General features: G+C 44.1%; 1 protein-coding gene across 1 annotated transcript in view; it reads left to right on the top strand.

The window, feature by feature from the left end:
* LOC141476668 (geranylgeranyl transferase type-1 subunit beta-like) overlaps positions 1–16443 on the top strand; it is a 63109-nt gene that overhangs the window by 22156 nt on the left and 24510 nt on the right. The window contains exon 3 of the mRNA XM_074165468.1: positions 9895–9962. Within this exon, the coding sequence (XP_074021569.1) occupies positions 9895–9962 (68 nt within the window). The remainder of the gene's footprint in view (positions 1–9894; positions 9963–16443) is intronic.

The following is a 16443-nucleotide window of genomic DNA, read 5'->3' as shown; positions in this document are numbered from 1 at the left end:
AATTATTTCTTCAGAATAAGGCATATTTCTTAGTGAAATTAGAAAAGGATTGACAGAAGACCCTGTTTCAACTCCTTGTTCTCCAGATTCTTGTCATAACTTTACTGTTTTCCCTCTCATAAAGCAGCTCCTAGACAGAATTTCAAAATAATTATAAATATCTTGAAGTGCAACTCTTAGCAATGTGAGAAAAAGGTACCCCAGTTGTTTCTTGCAGGTTGCATGTAAAACCACTTCAGCACTTTAAAAAGATTGTGAATCCCGAGCTTTGGGCTGAAGTAATGTAATTACAGACCTACAGTTCCTTGGCCATATTTATCTGCCATCCTCCCCTATAGCAACACTGGCACTTGTTTGACCCTGCTGGGAGCTGGTTTAACTTGCTGAAGTGGCAGAAAAGCATGTATTTATCTATCTATCTATCTGTCTGTCTGTCTGTCTATCAGAAAGGTTAGCTTTGCGTTGCCTTTGTGAACTGAATTGGCTGGGAATGCTAGTGCCAGCCCACTGGGGAAGAGGGAGCAAGATTACATACTTTGACAGCTGGATGTTTCACTGGCTTTGCTATAATAAGAAACTGCGCCCTAAGTAAAGCTGAGACATCTTTCACTTTCTGGTCTGAACCCCCAGGATCCATGCATTAGCAGGCTGAAAACCATTGCTCTAGACCACAGACCTAAAATGTTTGTGGGTTGTTTTGATTTTTTGGGTTTGTTTTTTTTTTTGCAAAGATTGAATTTAGATTTGTAATAATGCTGTGCTTTTTTTCTCCTTGTGCACTTATAAAAACGGGGAAAATGTCATTGACTGTTTTTGAGATCCTAGTTACATTTGAGCTTTCTGATCATCAATTTCTTGAGCAGAAATATGATTTCTCCCCTAACTTAACCTTTTTTAATGGCTGGTTTGAAGTATTTATCTGGATGTGTAGTGGATTGCTGTTTTAGAGAATGTAACTTTACGTTTTATGATACATTCCAGTGCTTTGATTTATAAGAATAATCTATTTTTTAGCCCTAGTTCATTAAGAAATGCTCATGTTTACTTTTATCTGGGTATACTATGTCAGCCTATGTTAAAGTTATGACGTCTTCATATATTTTAAGCTATTGATGGTGCATTTAAAATTACTCCCGTACTTAGCAAAATGAGAAAAGCCTTAGGAACCAGAGGAATGCATATGTACCCTGAAACGGAAGAAGTAGTGGTAGAAGTTACAGCTCTTCCCATCAAAGGTTAATCATAAAAGTCACATAACAGAAATGTCATTTCTCTAACATAAGAGATCCTAGGATAAACCTTCTGTGGTCATCACTGGGAGCTCTGTTACACATCATAAGGACTTTCTGATCTACACTTAAGTAATGTGACTTTCTTCAAGGTGAAGTTTCAACTCTTGATGTAAACGTGGAGCCTTTTGACTTGGGAAAAGGATCACATTTATTTAGTTCTGTTGTCAAATAAGACAAGTTTTCCTGTTTTTTTCTTGTTCTGCTTTCAACAGTCATATAGTGATTGATAAAATGTTTATTACTTTTTGTTGTATATTAAGGTCTTTCAGAAAGTGGTTAAATATGCTTAACTCCGAAAGCAAATGCTAGGTGGTACCATTTCATAACTGCATTAATATGTGATGCTGCAACTGACTATGCAAGTGCTGAACTTATCACTTCATCAATTTTTTTACAAGGGACATCAGTATCCTTTTAATTAGGGTATGTTGCTGGAATTAATTTAATTTTTAAAGTTATTTCTCATTCTGACTATCTGTTTGCAATTCAAGAAAGTAGGGAAGAGTTGATTAGCACTACTAAGCTATTACATGAGATAAGAAGTACAAGTAGCCTGCAATAAAAGAGTAAAACCAACTTCACCAAAAGTGAGATGATGTGCATAAACTGAAAGATGAAAGATGGGCCTTTTTCATTAAATAAATGTTTCCCCTTTAGATTTGAACTTGTATGTACACAGGAAGCTTTAAAAAAAATTTAAAAAATAGAGACACATGACATCAACGTGCCATGAGTTGTTTTCACTTCAGATGAGGATCCTATTTTTAAATTCAAGAATTGCAGCTACAATTTTAGCAATTCACTTCTAATCCTGAAGCTCTAGAAAGCATTTATTGCATGCACATTAACAACAAAGTTCTTCTATTTGGAGAAGGAGACAAAGCTTTCCTTTGGATATTATGTAGTAATGAGAACACTGAAGAGTCATGTTGTTCTTTGTGGACCCGAGACTGTTTCTCCTAGGAGCCAGTGTATAAACTCTGGGATTAAAGACCAGAAGTCACGTAAATAAATAGACAAAATAAGTTTTAAATCAATTATAGCAATACAGTTAAAAATCCAGCATTTGAAAATTATCAATGATGAGATTTGGTTGATAACAGTTCAGTAGTACAAGAAAAGTTTTAAAACACAAACATTTAGCAGCTAAACGGAATAATAGATTCTGATTTGATTTATTTTTAATAAAACTTTTTAATGGTAGCTGTCACATAAGAAGGGAATTGAGGTAACCCACTAACACCATACCTGCACTTGGGTCTCAAACTGCCGTTTGTACTTTGGTAATTAATTGTAAACTACAGTCTAAAAGGAAAATGCTGGGTATGAATCCTTCCAAGTTCTGCTTAACTGAAGAGCTGTCCTCACTGTAACACATTTTTATTTCATAGAAGCATAGAATCATAGAATGGTTTGGGTTGGAATGGACCTTAAAGATCACCGAGTTCCAACCCCCCTGCCATGGGCAGGGACACCTCCCACTAGACCAGGTTGCTCAAAGCCCCATCCAGCCTGGTCTTGAACACCTCCAGGAATGGGGCATCCACAACTTCCCTGGGCAACCTGTTCCAGTGTCTCACCACCCTCACAGTAAAGAATTTCTTCCTAATATCTAAATTTCCCCTCTTTCAATTTAAAACCATTACCTATTGCTACATTCCCTGATAAAAGAGTCCCTCCCCATCTTTCCTGTAGGCCCCCTTTAAGTACTGGAAGGCTGCTATAAGGTCTCTCTGGAGCTTTCTCTTCTCCAGGCTGAACAACCCCAACTCTCAGCCTGTCCTCATAGCATAGGTGATCCAGCCCTCTGATCATTTTCATGGCCCTCCTCTGGACTCGCTCCAACAACTCCTTATGTTGGGGGCCCCAGAGCTGGACACAGTACTCCAGGCGGAGGTCTCATGAGAGCAGAGCAGAGGGGTAGAATCACCTCCCACAACCTGCTGGCCATGCTTCTTGTGATGCAGCCCAGGATGCGGTTGGCTTTCTGGGCTTCCAGCACACATTGCTGGCTCATCTTGAGCTTCTCATCCACCAACACCCCCAAGTCCTTCTCCTCAGGGCTGCTCTCAATCCATTCTCCGCCCAACCTGTATTTGTGCCTGGGATTGCCATGTCCCAGGTGCAGGACCCTGCACTTGGACTGGTTGAACTTCATGAGGTTTGCATGGACCCACCTCTCAAGCCTGTCCAGGTCCCTCTGGATGGCATCCCTTCCCTCCAGTGTATTGACTGCACCACACAGCTTGGTGTCTTCGGCAAACTTGCTGAGGGTGCACTCCATCCCACTGTCCATGTCTCCAACAAAGATGTTAAACAGCACTGATCCCAGTACTGATCCCTGAGGAACACCACTCGTCACTGGTCTCCACTTGGACATTGCCACTGACCACAATTCTGAGTGCAACAATCCAGCCAATTCCTTATCCACCAAATCCATCAAATCCATGTCTCTCCAATTTAGAGACAAGGATGTCATGTAGGACAGTGTCAAACGCTTTGCATAAGTCAAGGTAGATAATGTCTGTTGCTCTTCCCTTATGCACCAACACTGTAACCCTGTAATAGAAGGCCACCAAATTTGTCAAGCATGACTTGCCCTTTGTGAAGCCATGTTGGCTGTCACCGATCACCTCCTTGTTTTCCATGTGCCTTAGCAGAGTTTCCAGGAGGATCTGCTCCATGATCTTGCCAGGCACAGAGGTCAGACTGACTGGCCTGTAGTTCCCTGGATCTTCCTTTTTTCACTTTATAAAAATGGGGGTTATGTTTCCGCTTTTCCAGTCAGTGGGAACTTCACCGGACTGCCATGACTTCTCAAATATGATTGATAGTGGCTTAGCAACTTCATCCGCCAGTTCCCTCAGGACCCATGGATGTATCTCATCAGGTCCCATGGATTTGGGCACCTTTAGGTTCCTCAGATGGTCTTGAATCTACTCTTCTCCTACAAAGGGTAGTACCTCATTCTCCCAGTCCCTGCCTTTCCTTTCTGTGACTTGGGTGGTGTGACTAGATCCCTTGTCAGTGAAGACTGAGGCAAGAAGCGTCATTGATTACCTCAGCCTTCTCCATGTCCTGGGTGACCAGGTCTCCCATTTCCTTCTGGAGAGGGCCCACATTTTCCCTAGTCTTCCTTTTATCACTGACATACCTGTAGAAGCTTTTCTTGTTGCCCTTGATATCCCTGGCCAGATATAACTCTATTTGGGCTTTAGCTTTCCTAATCTGATCCCTGGCTGCTCAGAAAATTTCTGTTTTCCTCCCAGGCTACCTGTGCTTGCTTCCACCCTCTATAGGCTTCCTTTTTGCTTTTGAGATTGTCCAGGAGCTCCTTGTTCATCCATACAAGCCTCCTGGCATTTTTGTCTGACTTCCTCTTTGTTGGGCTACATTGCTCTTGAGCTTGGAGGAGGTGATCCTTGAATATTAACCAGTTTCCTTGGGCCCCTATCCCCTCCAGGGCTTTATCTACGGTACTCTCCCAAGCAGATCCCTGAAGTGGCCAGATTCTGCTCTCCTGAAGTCCAGGGTAGTGAGCTTACTGTGTGCCCTCCTCGCTGCCCTAAGCATCACCATCTCATGGTCACTGCAGCCATGGCTGCCCTTGAGCTTGACATTCCCCACTAGCTCCTCCTTGTTGGTGAGAACAAGGTCCAGCATGGCACCTCTCCTCATTGGCAATCTCAGCCTTTCCTCATAGGAGAGATGCTCCAGTCCCTTAATCATCTTTGTAGCCCTATGCTGGTCTCTCTCCATTATGTCCATGTCTCTCTTGTATTGGGGAGCCCGGAAGTGGACACAGGACTCCAGGTGTGGCCTCACCAGTGCTGAGTAGAGGGGAAGGATCACCTCTGTCAACCAGCTGGCAACAAACCCAGGAATGTGAAAGCACAAAAGTATTTGAAATTAGTAAGCGGGATCCAAGACTGAAAAGAAATCTTCAAGAAAAGCCAGAGGGCAAAGAAAGAGGAGAAATACAGAAAAAAAAAGACAAAGAGGAACATAAGACATACATTGGTGCCTGGGGTTGTTCTTCTCCCAGCGTAGGACTTGGCACTTTCCCTTGTTGAACTGCATGAAGTTCCTGTCAGCCCATTTCTCCAGCCTGTTGAGGTCCCTCTGGATGGCAGCATGACCCTCTGACATATCAGCCACTCCTCCCAGTTTTTTGTCATCTGCAAACTTGCTGAGGTTCCACTTTGCCCCGTTATTCAGACCATTAATGAAGATCTTAAATGGGATTGGATCCAGCATTGACTCTTGGGGTACACCACTAGTTACTGGCCTCCAACTAGACTTTCATGGTTTCCAGAATTAGCTACTCCATCACCTTCCCAGGGATCGAGGTAAGGCTGACCAACCTGTAGTTCCCTGGGTCCTCTTTCTTGCCCTTTTTGAAGATAGGAGGGACATTTTCTTTCCTCCAGTCTTCGGACACCTCTCCCAATTGCCATGATCGTTCCTAGATTATCGAGAGTGTCCTTGCAACGACATCTTCCAGCTCCCTCACCACTCATGGATGCATCCCCCCATGGACTAATTATGTCCAGTTTGCTTAAGTAGTCCCTGACCTGATCCTCTTCCACCAAGGGTCTTCCTTGCTCCAGCCTTTTCCCCTGGTCTCTGGGACCTGGGATTCCTGAAGGTGAGTCTTGCTAGTAAAGACTGAGGCAAAGATGACATTCAGTACCTCAGCCTTTTTCCATGTCCTGTATCACCAGATGCCCTGCCTCATTCAGCAGTGGGCCCACATTTTCCTTAGTCTTCCTTTTGTCTCCTATGTACTTCTTGTTGCTCTTGACATCACTTGCCAGATTTAACTCCAGGTGGGCTTTGGCTTTCCTAACCTCATGCCTGTATGCTTGGACAATGTTTCTGTATTCCTCCCAGGTTATCCGTCCTTGCATCCATCTTCTGTATGCTTCCTTTTTGTGTTTGAGTTTGGCTAGGAGCTCCTTGTTCATCCAATGCAGGCCTTCTGGCATTTTTGCCTGACTTTGTATTTGTTGGCATGGACTGCTCTTGAGCTTGGAGCAGGTGAACCTTCAGTATTAACCAGCTTTCTTGGGCCCCCCTTCCCTCCAGGGCCTTATCCCACAGGACTCTTCCAAGCAGATCTTTGAAGAGGCCAAATTTTGCTCTCCTGAAGTCCGGAGCTGTGAGTTTGCTTTTTGCCCTGTTCCTTCCCCTCAGGATCCTGGACTCTAGCATCTCATGGTCGCTGCAGCCAAGGCTGCCTTCTGCCTTCACATCCCCAATGAGCACCTTGTTGGTGGTGAGTATGAGGTCCAGCAGAGCACTTCTCCTCATTGGCTCCTCTATCACTTGGGTCAGGAAGTTGTCATTGATGCCCTCAAGGAACCTCCTGGACTCCTTATGTCCTGCTGTGTTGTCTCTCCAGTAGATATGTGGGCCCTCTCTGGAAGGAAACAGGAGACCTGGTCACCCAGGATATGGAAAAGGCTGAGTTACTGAAGGACTTTTTCGCCTCGGTCTTCACTGGCCCTAACCACACCGCCCAAGTCACAGAAGGCAAAACCAGGGGCTGTGAGAATGAAGAACTGCCCACAGTAGGAGAAAATCAGGTTCGAGACCATCTAAGGAACCTGAAGGTGCATAAGTCCATGGGACCTGATGAAATCCATCCACGGGTCCTGAGGGAGCTGGCGGACGAAGTTGCTAAGCCGTGTTCCATCATATTTGAGAAGTCGTGGCAGTCTGGTGAAGTTCCCACTGACTGGAAAAGGAGAAACATAACCCCAATATTCAAAAAAGAGAAAAAAGGAAGACCCAGGGAACTACAGGCCGGCCAGTCTCACCTCTGTGCCCGGCAAGATCATGGAGCAGATCCTCCTGGAATCTCTGCTAAGGCACGTGGAAAATAAGGAGGTGATTGGTGACAGCCCACATGGCTTCACCAAGGGCCAATCATGCCTGACAAATTTGGTGGCCTTTTACGATATTGCCACAGCCTTGGTAGACAATGGCAGAGCAACAGACGTCATCTACCTGGACTTATGCAAAGCATTTGACACTGTCCCGCATGACATCCTGGTCTATAAATTGGAAAGGCATGGATTTGATGGATGGACCACTCGGTGGATCAGGAACTGGCTGGATGGCCGCACTCAAAGGGTTGCAGTCAACGGCTCAAGTGGAGACCAGTGTCAAGTGGTGTTCCTCAGGGGTCGGTACTGGGATCAGTGCTGTTTAACATTTTTGTTGGAGACATGGACAGTGGGATTGAGTGCACCCTCAGCAAGTTTGCCGAAGACACCAAACTGTGTGGCGCGGTCAACACACTGGAGGGAAGGGATGCCATCCAGAGGGACCTGGACATGCCTGAGGGCCCGTACAAACCTCATGAAGTTCAACCAAGCCAAGTGCAGGGTCCCGCACCTGGGACGTGGCAATCCCAGGCACAAATGCAGGTTGGGCGGAGAATGGCTGGAGAGCAGCCCTGAGGAGAAGGACTTGGGGGTGTTGGTGGATGAGAAGCTCAAGATGAGCCAGCAATGTGTGCTGGAAGCCCAGAAAGCCAACCGCATCCTGGGCTGCATCACAAGAAGCATGGCCAGCAGGTTGTGGGAGGTGATTCTACCCCTCTGCTCTGCTCTCATGAGACCTCTGCCTGGAGTACTGTGTCCAGCTCTGGGGCCCCCAACATAAGGAGTTGTTGGAGCGAGTCCAGAGGAGGGCCATGAAAATGATCAGAGGGCTGGATCACCTATGCTATGAGGACAGGCTGAGAGTTGGGGTTGTTCAGCCTGGAGAAGAGAAAGCTCCAGGGAGACCTTATAACAGCCTTCCAGTACTTAAAGGGGGCCTACAGGAGAGCTGGAGAGGCACTCTTTATCAGGGAATGTTGCAATCGGACGAGGGGTAACGGTTTTAAATTGAAAGAGGGGAGTTTTAGATTAGATACTAGAAAGAAATTCTTTACTGTGAGGGTGGTGAGACACTGGAACAGGTTGCCCAGGGAAGTTGTGGATGCCCCATTCCTGGAGGTGTTCAAGACCAGGCTGGATGGGGCTTTGAGCAACCTGGTCTAGTGGGAGGTGTCCCTGCCCATGGCAGGGGGGTTGGAACTCAATGATTTTTAAGGTCCCTTCCAAGTCTAACCATTCTATGATTTTATGTTTCTGTATCGGGGTGGTTGAAGACCCCCATGAGGACCAGGGCCTGCGAATGTGAGGCTGCTCCTATCTGCATTGAAGCCTCTACCCTAGCAGGGACAGCTGCTCCAACACGTGCTGGGGAAAACTGCCCTGTGGCATCACCACCATACCTGAGTCTGTTTACACTGGTACGAATTCATCTGAAGTCCCCTTCTTTGAGCCTTTTTCACTTTGTTGGTATGACTTATATGCATGATGAACTGACTTCATTACACTTGTCATTAAAAAAACCTTTTGGTTGAAAGGTGGATGGTGGAAGAAGTGGAGAATTGCAGGTGTTTTCTTATGTTAAGTGAAAGTTCACTCCATGGAAGTTATTTTCAAAGACTTGTCTGACAGAGAAATCGCACACTGTAATTACATAGAAGCTTGTATCATTTGAAGTACTTCAAATTTAGATGTTGCATATATGCAGAATGTATTTAAAGTTAGAAGTTAATGTGTTGATAAAGTGGATTACAATTGATGTACCACATTGCTTAGTGATCTTTTTTAGGGCTTTCAATATTATAACTATTGCACTTAGTCTGGTGCAAATTTCCCTAATTTACATGAGGATTTTTAGATTTGAGGCTTAAATTGGGGGGAGGGGGAGAGAATTTAAGAACACCTTGGTGCTAATGAATTAGAGCATTCATTAGGCTTTTACCTTTGGATGTTGAGGAGTGAAGCAGTTGAGTTTTTGCAGTGCAGAAGCAGATTTGAGCCCTGGAAACCTGTACTTAGCTCTAGACAATATGCAGTACACACTTCTTTGTACTTCATGCTCAGACGCTATGACATATTTAAAACAAGTCACATCTGAATCACTGAAATAAATGTTTGATTGGTAAAATGTTTTTGTACCTGAATTTTAGATGGGAGAGGAATAGCTCCATTAAAAATTTGTCTTTCATATTAACTATTTCATTCTGACTGTATTGAGTTAAATCAGTACTAGCTTAAAACTGTAAATTGTTTGTTCTTGTACATGTTGCAAAGTATTTTAAAACAATTCTATTTAGGAGCAGATAGTATAACCAGGCAGGAATCAAGAGGAGAAAAAAAATCTGTTAACTCTCAGCACTTTTCCAGGGGAGTCATTTTTTAAAGATTTTTGAGAGCATGGAAGATAATTGTATGTCTGCATGAACAATATATTTCCACCAAATAAAAAAAGGCTTGCTTTGTCATTACACCAGGATCCAGTTTGCTTTTGGTTTTCTTAATTGGTTTTTTGTTTGTTTGTTTGTTTGTTTTTTCCTTTTCATATTGATAACAAGCTGAGGTTGGGAATATACTGAAAGGACACATACAAATGCTGGTAATACTGCAAATGGTGTTGAACTAGCAGGTTTTGATCTTGACTGGAGAATTATGGTTTATAATGAATGTTTCGGCAAAGAAAATTAGTTGACTCTTTATTTTTCTTCCTTTTCCAGGCTCAAATTTGAATCGCTGTGGATTCAGAGGCTCTTCATATTTAGGGATGCCATTCAATCCATCCAAGGTTAGTTAAGTGTGGGGGAAAAAGTTTTTCAATTAGGCAGTAAATGATCGTGTGTCTTTTTTATAATATTAACTACAGAATTGTGGAAAATCTGGGAAACAGGGTTTTTTGCACTCCGCCAATGGTATGAGGTTCAACAAGGCTAAGCGCTGGGTCGTGCACTTGGGTCGTGCACTTGGGTTACAATGATCCCATGCAGCGCTACAGGCTTGGGGAGGTGTGGCTGGAAAGCTGCCTGGTGGAAAAGGACCTGGGGGTGTTGATCGATAGCCGGCTGAATATGAGCCAGCAGTGTACCCAGGTGGCCAAGGCACCCAATAGCATCCTGGCTTGTATTAGAAATAGTGTGGCCAGCAGGACTAGGGAAATTATCGTTCCCCTGTTCTCGGCACTGTGAGGCCCCACCGTGAGTACTGTGTTCAGTTTTGGGCCCCTCACTACAAGAAAGACATTGAGGTACTGGAGTGTGTTCAGAGAAGGGCAACAAAGCTGGTGAGGGGTCTAGAGAACAAGTCTTATGAGGAGCAGCTGAGGGAACTGGGGTTGTTTAGCCTGGAGAAAAGGAGGCTAACAGGAGACCTCATTGCCCTCTCCAACTACCTGAAAGGAGGTTGTAGCAAGGTGGGGGTTGGTCTCTTCTACCAAGTAACAAGTGATGGGACAAGAGGAAATGACCTCAAGTTGCACCAAGGGAGATTTAGATTGGATATTAGGAAAAATGTCTTCACTGAAAGGGTTGTCAAGCATTGGAACAGGCTGCCCAGGGAAGTGGTGGAGTCGTCGTCCCTGGAGGTATTTAAAAGATGTGTAGATGTAGTGCTAAGGGACATGGTTGAATGGTAACTTGGCAGTGCTAGGTTAATGGTTGGACTTGATGATCTTAAAGCTCTCTTCCAACCAAAACGATTCTATGATTCTAGATATTCTTGAAGAGGGCTTTTTTATTTTTGGGTGGGTTTTGGTTGATTTTTTGGGCGCTTTTTTTGTTGTTGTTTTTTATTTTTCTTTTCTTTCAATAATTCAAATGCCTATGCCAGAAAAAGCAGTTGGGAGCTTCTGAGGAGGGTTCATCTTTGCTTATGTAAGTTTGAAATTTAAAGTTACCTTAGAAAAAAAAAGTTCTTCTTCAAATGCATATGATCATTTTTTTCTATAGTTTGGTTAAAGGAAAGGAATGTTGTTAGATAATTTGAAAAATATTTTAAACATTAAAAAAACCAAACCTACCAAAAACCTAAGCCCCGCTCAAGGTTATCTAGCTCAATACAAGGGTGTACATATGTGTAATGGAGCCATTGATTAGTCTTACTTTAATCACAAAAGACTTTCTCCCATCCATAAAAATTTTTGAAGCATTAGCAACTATCTTACAAAACCTTTAAAACTTGTTGTAATCTTTTCCTTTCAGAAAAATAAATTCAAACAAACAAACATTTCAGTTCTACTTTTTGGCATAAAATTGTCACAGGACCAGTTTCTACAAAAGTAATTTTTTCTTTTTTTGTCTGGAATGTCTAGTTCTTCTAAATTATGTCCCCTCAAAGAAACCCATTTATTCAAGCCCAGGTGTGTTAATTGAATTAGTGTATGAAGTATATATTATTACGTGTAGGTAAAACATAATATGTGATGATTTGTATCATGACAAGCTTGAAATAATTCCATGGAGCCTAGAGCAGACTAATGAATAAATATAGATATTTAAATATCTAAATATTTCTAAATATATATATATCTAAATAAAGTGAATTCCAGTGCATTTAAAATTTGAACAAATTATATTTCTTTTACGTTTTAAAAAAAGCATGTACGGTGAACAAAGATTTGTCAGGCCCTCAAAAACTCCCAAAACCCTAGAGTAATTTTACATGTGAAACTTCATCTCGTCCTTTGTGAGTATGCCTTGTAATAATTTGTTTATATGATCTCATACTTGATTCTGAATCTTGTGTTTAATTTAATTTTATTGAAATATTTTGTAGTTTGCTAGTAGGGTAGAGCACAAAGTTTTATACACCTCTGGGATTGCCGAAATCCTGTATTTGGAAAAACAGCATGCTACCTACACGTTGAAATGTTTGCATGGAAAAGAAAGAGGAGATAAAATTTGTACGTTGTCTAGATACTGTAGAGATTGATACTGTTTGGTGGGGGGGCTGTTATTTTGTATCATGAGCATACAATATATGTGCTTATAACACTTCTGTAATCTGTTTTTATTGCAGCGAACGATAGTGTAAAAGAAATACCTGCATTCACACAAAAAATAAAGACCCAGTTATTTTAAAATGTTTGTAGGTTACCAAAGCTTTGCAGACAATATGGATGTGTGTGTATATAGAAAAATACAATTTAGAGAAAGCAGGAATTTTCAGTTACTTTGTGTTGACACGGTGTGAAAAATTGCCACTTAAAGGGGAATATTCTTTTGAGATTTACAGATGCCTTAGGAAATTTATTGAATATCCAAGCGCCTTCGTAGTAGTTAAGACATTTGCATAGAATTTCTGTAACCATGGTTTTAAAACCTCAAGCCTGAATTTCCTTAGCATAATTCTCATTTGCTTAGTAAATATAATCTTCCTCTGGAAACAGAATTTTCAAAATGAAAAATGAGCTGTTTCACTATATCTACTCTGCTCTTGTGAGACCCCACCTGGAGTACTGCATCCAGCTCTGGGGGTCCCCAGAGCATCAAGAAAAAGAAGAAATCTTGAAGGAGAAAGAGAATTCAGAAAAAATGCTTGTCGTGGTTTAGCCTCAGAAGGCAACAAAGAACCACGTGGCAGCCGCTCTCTCGCCCACCCTGACGTGCGGAAAGCAGACTCCACAACCTGTGAGGTTGTAAAGTAGGTGTGTTTGGCGTCGGGCAGCACGGGGGTCGCCCCACCACAATCGTGTGCGCCCACCGCGGCAGTTAGCTTAGGATTTATACAATCAAGCCTTACATATTCAAGGGACGCCTATACATATCCATAATCTTTCCCCGAAAAGGCGGTCTTTATTACAATGAGTTCCGAGAAATCATTTCCATAGTCTCCGCCTTTAACTCCTCCCAGCTGTGCATGCGCAGTGCCTCCTGGTGGTCGTGGGCCAGGGTCTCGGGGATGAAGGCCGTATGTCTTCCTCGCTGTGTACCTCTCACCTTTAATGTTAATGTGCTGCTCCAGGCCACAGGACTGGGAAACCAGATGATCGCTCTCTCAAGACAACTGGGTTTCTTCTTTGAATACCAATTGTTCCCTTATCTCCCAGTGAGGCCGATGTGACCACTTTATGGTTTCAACACATCCTTTCTTTGCCTAAACACCTTGGCAATGGCTTAAGGCTATAGATACACAGCTTAAGCCAAGCAATGGCTCTACTATTAACCCTTGAGTGTTAGTTCCCCTTATCACCCCCTCTCCCCCCTTCACGGCCCTGAATCGGAAGAAAAAGGCAAAACTCATGGGTTGGGATAAAGGCAGTTTAACAGAACAGCAAAGGGAACAAGAATACAATAACAGTAACACAGAGGAATATACAAACACGATTAAGATACCACCGCTCACCGCCCCAGCCGGCTCCCAAGCTTCGACTTCCTGCCCCCTCCCCTGGCCAGCTCCCAGCTACACCGGGCATGGAATACCTGTGTCCCTGCTAGATCCTGGGGAGAATTAACCCTATCCCCGCTGGAACCAGGACATTATCCACCACCATCTACGCCATGCCCAGATCTTACAGTTTCCAATTAAATGCTATCACTTTCCCCTGTCATATATATATGTACATATATATCCATACAGATATAATGTCCTTAGTCTATGGGCCATCCCTCTAAAATATCTGTTGAGTTCATTTAATCCATGACTTTGGGCTCCATCTATTAGAACATTCTCTCGGGGCAGGCAAGATGGTGTGTGGTGCTGGACTGTTGCATGCTGTATTCGGAGCTCATGACTGGTGTATCTGGTGCAGCCTATACCCATGGTCTGAGGGTTGAAGATGTTGATCTTGATGAAGTTGCTGGGCGCCAGCTGCTGAGGTCAGTTCTGATCCCATTACCGCTGCACTTCACTCGATTTCATCAAAGCTCATCTGTCATTAGGTTGGGTGATTCTTATTATAGTACAACCAATAGCAGTTATAGAACTGAAGATGTACAGTGGCAGGGTCATTTAGCAACTAACATCATACAATTTCATTCATTGGCTATTCATGCCCAAAATCAGGTCCCCATGAGGTACACATCGAACTTCCCCATCCTTCCGCATCACTCACCAAGTACACCCAGGTCCTTGAGCAAAAGCAATCCCACGGATGGGTTTGCCTTTGCCTGAGGCAGGACTAACCCAGACTGTCTTCCCTAACATATTCTTCATGTGCACTACAGGGACTTTATCTCCTTCTACAGTATGTGGAAGTTTTGATTGGGCAGGGCCAGCTCGATTGGTAGACCCCCTGGTGTTAATTAGCCAGGTAGCTTTTGCTAAATGTGTATCCCAATGTTTTAAAGTCCCACCGCCCATTGCTCTCAGTGTAGTTTTTAACAGTACTGTTTTATCTTCCCAGAGGCTGGTGCATGATAGGGAATGTGATATACCCAGACAATGCCATGCTTTTTGGCCCAGGTGTCAATGAGGCTGTTTCGGAAATGAGTCCCCTTATCCGACTCAATTCTCTCTGGGGTGCCATGTCACCACAGGACTTGCATTTCAAGGCCCAGGATGGTGTTCTGGGCAGTGGCATGGGGCACAGGGTATGTTTCCAGCCATCCGGTGGTTGCTTCCACCATTGTGAGCACATGGCGCTTGCCTTGAGGGGTTTGTGGGAGTGTAATATAATCGATCTGCCAGACCTCCCCATATTTATATTTCAGCCATCGTCCTCCATACCAAAGAGGCTTTAATCGCTTGGCTTGCTGGATTGCAGCACGTCTCACATTCGTGGATGACCTGTGCAATAGTGTCCATGGTCAAATCCACCCCTTGGTCACAAGCCCATCTGTATGTGGCGTCTCTTCCTTGATGGCCTGAGGAGTCATGGGCCCATCGAGCTATGAATAATTCACCCTTATGTTGCCAGTCCAGATCCACCTGAGCCACTTAGCAGCTCGATCCACTTGCTGGTTGTTCTAATGTTCCTCAGTGGCCCGGCTCTTGGGTACATGGGCATCTACATGACGTACTTTCACAACCAGATTCTCTATCCGGGCAGTGATATCTTGCCACAATTCAGCAGCCCCAATAGGTTTGCCTCTGTGCTGCCAGTTGCTCTGCTTCCACTGCCGTAACCACCCCCACAAGGCATTTGCCACCATCCATGAATCATAGAGATAAAGTACTGGCCATTTTTCTCACTCGACAATGTCTAAAGCCAGCTGAATTGCTTTCACCTCTGCAAACTGGCTTGATTCACCTTGTCCTTCAGTGGCTTCTGCAACTCGTCTTGTAGGACTCCACACGGCAGCCTTCCACTTTCTATGCTTTCCCACAATCTGGCGGGATCCATTGGTGAACAGGGCATATCTCTTCTCATTTTCTCAGGGCTCAGTTTTGGGGCCAGTCTTGTTTAATATCTTTATTGATGTTCTAGATAAGGGGATTGAGTGCACCGTCAGTAAGTTTGCAGATGACACCAAGCTAGGTGGGAGAGTTGATCTGCTTGACAGTAGGAAGGCTCTACAGAGGGACCTGGACAGGTTGGATCAATGGGCCAAGGCCAATGGGATGAGGTTTAATAAGGCCAAGTGCCGGGTCCTGCATTTCGGTCACAACAACCCCAGGCAACGCTACAGGCTTGGGGAAGAGTGGCTGGAAAGCTGCCTGGCAGAAAAGGACCTGGGGGTGTTGGTGGACAGCCGGCTTAACATGAGCCAGCAGTGTGCCCAGGTGGCCAAGGCGGCCAACGGCATCCTGGCTTGTATCAGGAACAGTGTGGCCAGCAGGAGTAGGGAAGTGATGGTGCCTCTGTATTTGGCACTGGTGAGGCCTCACCTCGAGTACTGTGTCCAGGTTTTTTTTAGTCTGGAGAAGAGGAGGCTGAGGGGAGACCTCATTGCCCTCTCCAACTCCCTGAAAGGAGGTTGTAGAGAGGTGGGTGTTGGCCTCTTCTCCCAAGTGAATAATGACAGGACCAGAGGAAATGGTCTGAAGCTGCGGCAGGGGAGGTTTAGATTAGATATTAGGAAGAATTACTTTACTGAGAGAGTGGTCAGTCACTGGAACAGCCTGCCCAGGGAGGTGGTGAAGTCACCATCCCTGGAGGTATTTAAGGAACGTGTAGACATGGCACTTCAGGGCATGCTCTAATGCCCAAGACTGTTGGTTTGCATCTGTTTGTGGGTGGGTGTGGTGTGGGGTTGTGGGTGTTTGTTTTGGTTTGGTTTTGGTGTTGTGGTTTTTTTGGTTTTGTGTTGTTTTTGTTTTTTGGTTTTTGGGTTTTTTTTGTTTGTTTGTTTTGTTTGTGGTTTTTTTTTTTGTTGGTTGGACTCGATGATCTT

This window comes from Numenius arquata, chromosome W, assembly GCF_964106895.1.
Source record: "Numenius arquata chromosome W, bNumArq3.hap1.1, whole genome shotgun sequence".
In the NCBI taxonomy this organism is placed as follows: Eukaryota; Metazoa; Chordata; class Aves; order Charadriiformes; family Scolopacidae; genus Numenius; species Numenius arquata.
The sequence above is the reverse complement of the archived record's forward strand: the minus strand, read 5'-3'. Positions and strand labels throughout refer to the sequence as shown.